The sequence below is a fragment of the Poecilia reticulata genome, linkage group LG1 (genome assembly GCF_000633615.1).
Source record: "Poecilia reticulata strain Guanapo linkage group LG1, Guppy_female_1.0+MT, whole genome shotgun sequence".
Lineage (NCBI taxonomy): Eukaryota > Metazoa > Chordata > Actinopteri > Cyprinodontiformes > Poeciliidae > Poecilia > Poecilia reticulata.
The window spans coordinates 5,713,184-5,721,277 of record NC_024331.1 but is presented as its reverse complement, the minus strand read 5'-3'; the positions used below and the strand labels follow the sequence as shown (position 1 = coordinate 5,721,277).

The following is an 8,094-nucleotide window of genomic DNA, read 5'->3' as shown; positions in this document are numbered from 1 at the left end:
TATGTTAAAAAAAGTGATGAAGGAGACACTGATGCGTGGTGTGATTCTCTTCGGTGTGACTCCCAGGAAGCCCGTCACTGTTAGCGTTTCGAAGAGAACGGGCCTGGCCCGACTCCGTAAGAGGGGTCCGGAGGGAGGCAGATAAGGTGTGGAGGAGGGGGTTTACAAATTAGGGAACGAAGAGACGGAGGAAGAAGAACAGGGGGGGGAATTTCAGATATCCCCCCTTTTACTCATGCACCAAGGCCTCAAACTCTGAAAATGCAGAGAAAGACAAGAAATGGGTCACCTGCACCGCTGCCCTAGTGCACCAACACAACACACTGCAGATCATGAATAAATGATTCCTATGCGTAGCAGCAGGACACTGAAATCGCACCTGAATGTTATAAGTGGGGTTTTCTAAAAKAGTTTTTAGACTGTATGGAGCTGAAAGATGGCGGGAGCATTTTTCCATTGCTTACAAGAAAAAACAGATTCAGATGTGGAAATGTTTTATAAAATAGCAATGAGGCGGAAGCTAGACACCATTTACCAATCGTTTTTATTACGTTATTGCTGTTTCCTAAGCATAACAGGTTATAATTTAACAGTAGCATGGATATTTGTTGATTTTCTTTGTTGAATAAAAGCAGTTGGATCAACTTGTGCAATTCATCTCACATATCTGCCTTAATATCTCCATTAAGTGGAACTGTGGCATTTACTCAAYGATATCATATTGTAAGAACATCATGCCAGTCCATGTTTTGTTCAACTGTATTTAAAACCACCACACAGCTTTGCAGCTTTAATTTTWATCAATCTAAATGCTTCATAGCCCTTTTTAAACTGAAGTGCCAAATAAGGGAAAACCAAAGAATCATAGAAAAATACTTTGTAGTGGGAGAAAAGGAATTCAGTGAAAGGTTCTTGACATAAACAATTTTGAAACAATTTGATTAACAATGAATTGCTTTTGATTTTCATACTCCTGTCATGCAGTTTTGTGTTTAGCACTTCACTAATGTGCAAACATGAGTGTCTTTAAATAAACAAGACTCCAGCATAAACTTTGTGTTTCACACAGTAGCCTCTGTAACTGGATCACTGGGCTTCTGCAGAGATGTCAAAACAATCAAAACGTTTAGCATGTATGTAGACTTCCTATATATATATATATATATATATATCGCGGATAGCCATCACTGCTACTAAATTCTCATCCTTAATGTCTTACTAATGACCTGCAGTAACATTATCTAATCTCATGCTGCACTATGCAGATGCTCTGTCTGCGCTGACGACTTGCCTGAGCATGCTGAATGTTTGGAGCGACTGACATGGCAGTCACTCCAATGTTTTCAGTTTGATTCATCTAAGAACCATTTGACCGCATGGAGGCCCGAACAAGCTGCACACTGAGTAGTGAGCATTTAGCCCAACATGGTGGAACAACCATTAAGCTTTACGTGTRTGATAGGATTTTATATTTTACAAAATATACTTTATGAACCTAAAACACAGTTTTAGTTGGACCAACATACATGCCAAAATATGAAACAATGTGATCACAGCTTGAAACTGGTCCTTGTTGTATTTTTATTGGGTTTTTTTCATATAGTGCTATGTTTAATTACATTCTCTTTTAATGTAAAAACCATTTTGTGGCTTCCTTTGAAGCCGTTTGTYGTCATAATGTCGGATTTCTAAACATTTCATCAAGAATGATTTAAGAAGCTGCCTTAAAGCTTAGAACATTATAATTCATTGCATCTGAATTACAAATCTGAATCCATTAGCCACTTCAAATCTAAGAAAAAAATCTCTTGTGCTTTGAAGAACCCCACTTTGTTGTATCACTCTATTCCTTTCCCAGTAATAAAATGTGTGACGTCTTTCTCTTCTCACCATCAATGCCAATTTTTCCATCTCCATCTTTGTCTGCGGCTGTGATGAACGCTTTCGTCTCAGCATCCGTCAGGTCCCTGCCGTCCTTTGAAAATCCCTTCAGCACAAACCTGAGGCAAAAAGACGTTATTCCAAACAACAATCGCACACAAAGTGCGTAATACATGTTAATATCTTGTGTGCGTCTCATTTCAAAACAGCCTTCGTGTTTGGATCTCACTTGAGCTCCTCTTCCTCTATGAATCCGCTACCGTCCACATCCAGAACCTGGAAGACCTTTTTGACGTTTTCAGCTGACATGGCCTTCATTCCCACCATCTCAAAGAACTTCTTTGGGTCAAAGGTTTCCGCTAGGAAAGTTGAAGGAAAAGACACATTGAGTTTTTAGAGTGTCTGGATTGGCTGCATCCTTTGGAAGAGGCTTTTCAACCCTCTCGCGATCTTAGAGCGACGCTCAGGAAAAGCGTGGCAGATGTCACTGTCGGACAGCAGGAAAGCGGGGTTGATCGTCAGACCATCAGTTCCCAAAACCACACACAAAAATACTTGTAAAAGCGCATGCGGGCTCAGTGCGACGCCCGCCAGACCGCACCACAGGATGAAAAGCTTGTAGGGTCCAAACGACCCCATTTCTTAAGATCGTGGGAGGGTTAAAACAGTATTCTGATCAACACTTTTATCTGGAGAGAATAAAACGGTAACAAACCTGAAAAGGCATCAAGGGCTTTCTTGATCTCYTCAGGTTTTAAAAGATCTGTCATTACCATTCTGCCGGCTGGAGAGAGGAGAGGAGAGGACGTTTAGGGTATAATTCAGGCTGAATTTTTGAAAACTTTCCTAAACTGCATGTTTTTAGCATAAGTGACACAGAAAGAAAGGAACACTCCAGCTCTTCACAACAAAAATGAGACATGTTGGTTAGAACGCTGTCCTTTCCACATGTTTTGAAAATAAAAATAAAAAGACAAGTTTTTCCATTCCGCTGCAGTAACCTTCAGCTGCCAATAGGTGTCACAAGCCATTAGAGGGAGWTCTTGCTTCTTGATCGGGGTAATGTTGATGAATTTATCTGGTCTGTCTCAAACAACTGAGTCTTTACGTCCYSAGAGACCAGAAACACGCGTCTCTGTGCTTTCTCACTCACTATGGAGTCTTGGGAAACATATTTAGGCCTGACACACACAAGTGTCTCTGTTGGGGACATGTCAACAGTCCCTCTGCAAGCTGGACTATCTGGAGTCCAACAAACTGTCTCCCCTTCCTGACCAAATGACAGAGTGACAGAATAAGCACAGCCTTCCTCTTTCTCTCCCTCCTGTTTTCTTGTTCTCAACTTTCTTGACACCTATCATGTTTCTGACTTTTGGCACCAAAAGCCAATTAGTGGGGATCCATTTGTGCATTTGGACACATCTAGAAATGTAATGCTTTTTAAAAAGAAAATTGTAATAATTATTATTTGCAAATGTCTTGTAAATAGAACGTCATTGTAGGCCAGACAGTTCAGACCAAAAACTTCAGCTAATTTCACCTGGAGGGAACTTTTACCAAAACAGTGTCAGGTTGCGCTGGATCTTCATGTGCTGTCAGGGTGTGTGAAGGTAAACACACTGGAAAAAATACCAAGCTGGGCTGGACACGTTCTGTGGTCAGCAACTCAAAAAAGTTAGAAAACTGTGGAAAAAAATTATTAAAAACAACACGTTTAATTCTTATGTTTGAAATTGTCCRCAGGGAAACTGGCTGAAATAAAAACGTAATCATGTTTCTTAGGAATTTTGTTGATTTTTACATTCTGGAGCGTTAACATGAAATGTTTATGTTGAGTCAATGGAGGAAATCTAAMAGAACAACTCTTCAGGTTTACAAGCTAAACTGGTTGTATTGAGCGTCTGAAAACACTGACCACTTTTACATTTCTTTTTCACTTATGGGTGAATGAAGATCAATTTACATCTTTAAATTGATCTTTAAGATGTAAATTTGTTCAAGTGTTCATGCAACATTTGTTCATGTAACATGAACAAACTTCTGAAATCAAACGTTAAGATCAAAATATACACTATTTGGCATTGCTAAAACCATTTGTGTTCCACACACAAAATACACAAAACTACAAAAAAGAGAAGAAAAACTAAAATTTTTAAATTAATCTCAGAAATTTTCCAGAAAAAATAATCTTAAAGTTTCAGAGTTCTTATTTTCAGAAATGTACTTGTTCTGTCTACAATGGTTAAAACAACAACAACAAMAAAACGACAYGACAGTGTATTAGAATAAACAAAACAGACCTGAATAAGATACACAATTTCTGCTGATTACTCTTAGGAAGAAAACAGAATTTTGTTCTCTCTGGGCTAAAGAGGAAAAMACCAGCTGACCTAAAGCATTTAAAGGAATTCCAGTCCACATTATACTTGCATAGCAAAATCATTACTTCATACTTAAATGGTTCAATTGGCCTGCCTGGTGTTCGGTCCTGCCAGCCATCTAAAGCATTTAGCAGTGAAGACCCTGAACCTTCAAGCAGCTGAAATCCAATATTAGGCAAGAAATAGAAAGCAGCTCACTGCTAACCTACAGCCTTTGTCTTAAAGAAGATATACGTCAGCTCCTTTTGAGATGCAAAAATTACAAAGTATTGACAAAGCATATTTATTAGGATGTATTTTAAATKAGTTCCAACAGAAACTACAGTTTATCAAAAGAAKAGAGTGTCCACGTCTGGGGACCACTAAAGAAATTGTTCTTTCTCCTTTTGTTTTCGGCTTTCAGGTTGTTTTTAMGTTTAACAAAATGAGACAATTGCTGTGATAAAATAGCCGRAAGCCGAGATCCAAGTGTGATGGCTCTGCGAGGAAACACCTTCCACTGGTGACCTTTGAACCAAAGTAAAACCCACTGGAGAAAAACGTCCACCTSACATCACCATAGCAACAGGTGGTTCTTGTTTTCAGGAAAAGATCAAACCGACATAACAGCGTGTATGAGATKTTGACGGGACAATTTTACAAATCCAGTCTCAACAAAGATTTTAAAGTAGCTGATTTAAAAAAGACTTATTTGTCCTTTTCCACAGAAGAATGGCGTGATGCCGCCATTGTGGATACCTGACTCCATTTGTGTCTCATTCAAGACTAGTAATCAATGCGTTGCTCCACTTGTATCACTTGTAAGGTTCGATTAAGCTGTGCTGCCTTACAGTTGTTAAATAAGCCGTGCTAACAGACTTTGTAGCACCTGAATCAGCTGCAGTRTCYCACATTGCTTTTGTTGATCATTATTGTTTCATGCCTTGTTTTCGACGGCCTTCATCCCGGCTCGGTACTTTACTGATTTCTGACTTTCTTTTTCATTTTTTGGCCTTCAAACAGTTGTGTTACTGCATTTAATATATGGCGAGTCTTACCTGAATGAATAGATGGCTAGCTGCAGAGGAAAAGAATACAAGAGGACAGGTGATGGATGGATGGAAGAATGGATGAATGGATGGACAGAGGGAGACGGGAGAAGACAGAATGCCTGGAGATGGAGGATAAGATGAACAAGTGGAGGGACGGAGGACACAATAAGACTTTTATAGCTGCCTCTGAACACATACACASTGGTCGCGGGCACCAGGCTCATCCCCACCTCTCTATTTTCAGAAGAGGGGTTTGTCAAGACATGACGCAAACACTGGTGGCCTATTAATAATACCTCTTTATCTTACTTCAGCTGGACCTCATCTCCACCAAGGAGACAGACGTTTTTGCTATTTACCTGCTGCGATATATTCGGATTGAGTCATTTTGAGGCAACCTTGAACAGACTAAGCGTTCCTCATAAATGGGATGTTACCTAGGTTACAACGATATTAATAGCCTTGGTAGTAATAACAACAACAAAAAAACAATGTTTTTTTAATGCCGTGATTTAAGATCAAGATCAAGTGCAAACGTTACCTTGAATTCATCCTGACAAACTTACAGTCACTGTAAATAGAAAGCTCAGCCTGTGTGGCTCTGATGTACCGGGCTGTGAATAAGCAGCTTCTGTTTTTCTCTTTGTCGTTTAAAGGGGCAGTATTAAGTAAAATCAACTTTTTTTGAGCTTTACATCATGTTACAATGTTATTCCATCATCAAAAACATATCTTGAGTGTTTTCTTGATTTTTTCATGCATGTTTGAGAAATCATTTTATCTCCATGGTAACCATTCAGCTGTGCAAAATGCCTGGGTGGGCCTAGCCCCGCCTTCGAGGTCAAAGATCCTCCTTGGAGCTGCATTTTACAAGCTTCAGAGGTTCCACCTCACAGAGCAGCTCCTCCCCAAGAACCCCCMATTCAGCTCCTTCAGACCAGCCAGCAGCAATTAGCAAACACCTGATGGAACTGAGCATCTAATAAACTCATTATACAAGTTACTTCTCAGTGCAACGCTGGTAAAAACGTTGTCAAAGGGTTAGTAGAGGAGCCGTATTCTGACGACTTCCTGAAGGTGGACTTTCAGAAAGACCAAGAGTTTTTAAAGAGACAGAGACCCAATTTCAAAGCGTTACATTACGAAGTCATTTTTCTTTTAAGTCATATTTGATATATATATATCACATTTTTATGACATTTGAAGGTAACAGGTTATTATGATTATGCTATGAAATGGCACTATGTGGCTGGAAAATACATAATACTGCCCTTTGAAATGTAGATAATAAGATTAATTAGAATATGAGATAAATATATGCAGAGTTAATACAAAAAGTAGTTTCCAAATGTTTTCAAGAACTATTCAAATCAACCTACTCTATGTCTAAACGTAATTGCCCCCTAATTCTAATAGATTTGGGATGTGGCCATGTGCTGCCTCTGCTATTCTTGGTGGCAACAACAGCCATCAGTCATTTGCAAAAATTGGCAAAACAGATAAAATAAAGTCTCTTTTTTTTTGGGCCAATCTAATTTTTGAATGAGTTTGATGACGTACTGTTTGAATACTTCGGGCCTGGAACGTTTGAGACGGATCACCAGGATTCCATATTTGCTCCATTTGTYGATAATATGTCGCACTGCGGTTCACTGAAGTCCCAATGYCTTAGAAGTTACATTTTAATCCTTAGATGCCTTTGTGTCTTTTGTGTTCCTGAATGCCTTTAGATCRGCATATGACATCTTGTTTTTTGAGACCTTCAACCTGCTTCATGTTGTCAGAAGACGGTAAGAAATAAACATAAATGTGACTCGACAGTAAAAACCAGAAGACAAATACTTTGCCACATCACTGTATTTTTTAACCATGTAGATTTAAAACCAACTTCAAGTATGCAGTCTCAAACGCTACTGACTCTAAGACACTGTGCTGTTAGTAAGGATGAAGCCAAAATGGACTCAATAAACATACAACTATATACGTACACGACAAGAAGCCCAGATAGATAAAATCATGGACCAAAGGTGTGTTTTTTAATCATGACTGTAAATGTGCTAAACTTGTGTTTCACAAACGTACAAGCTAGTTATCAGAGACGTCTACTGTCACAAAATGTCAGGAAATTACAGAAGCTTCCAGGTTTGAATGACTTTATTTCAAAACTGGTCGCTTAGTTTGAGCAACAGCTTGCATTTCTCAAGTCTGTCTCAACATTTGCAAGAAACTAGGACAGCATTGCTTTAGTTCCACATCAGAGCCGGTCAGTAGCTTTTCTACTGGTTTAAAATGTTAAAGGTTCATCCAAAAWTCACTTATTTATTGTTAAAGTCACTTTCTTCACTCTTTTGAGCAGAACATGTTTTACAAACTCATTAGAAACTTAAATCAGGTTTGATTTTATTCTTACTTGATAAAATGTTTGAATTACTCAAAAAGGTACCTATAAGCTTTGTCCATCATATATTTTGTATATTTTGAAGTATGACATCAAGATTTAAATAATAAAAAAAAACACAACTATACAAATTTTGTATACAAATATTTCCAAATAACATGCAGTACAACCAGTTATCCCCAGATGTCACCTGAGCAGAAAATGGATTACCAGTGTGTGAAATTTAATCTCGGCATTAACACAACTAGTAATTATYCACTTCACWGATCTGACTTTTATGAAAGAGAAACAAAATAAAAACCCACCATTAGTGAAATAAATCCTGTTTCAATAAAAAAATGTGGATAAAGACGCTTTGGAAAGCCCATCATGACAAATCGTTGTGGCAGTATCATACTGTGGG

The 8,094-nt window shown here is 38.5% G+C and overlaps 1 protein-coding gene across 2 annotated transcripts in view; it reads right to left on the bottom strand.

Annotated features, from left to right (window-relative positions):
• Nucleotides 1-6: 6 nt before the first annotated feature.
• pvalb7 (parvalbumin 7) overlaps nucleotides 7-8,094 on the bottom strand; it is a 34,808-nt gene continuing 26,720 nt past the window's right edge. The window contains exons 1-5 of one of the 2 annotated variants that reach the window (XM_008430007.2): nucleotides 5,300-5,467; nucleotides 2,597-2,665; nucleotides 2,111-2,240; nucleotides 1,891-2,000; nucleotides 7-255 (exon numbers count right to left, since the gene is read on the bottom strand). In XM_008430007.2, the coding sequence (XP_008428229.1) occupies nucleotides 230-255; nucleotides 1,891-2,000; nucleotides 2,111-2,240; nucleotides 2,597-2,657 (327 nt within the window). In that variant the 5' untranslated portion in view covers nucleotides 2,658-2,665; nucleotides 5,300-5,467 and the 3' untranslated portion in view covers nucleotides 7-229. Of the gene's footprint in view, nucleotides 256-1,890; nucleotides 2,001-2,110; nucleotides 2,241-2,596; nucleotides 2,666-5,299; nucleotides 5,468-8,094 lie in introns of those variants that run through there. The other variant, XM_008429927.2, reaches the window with a different exon arrangement.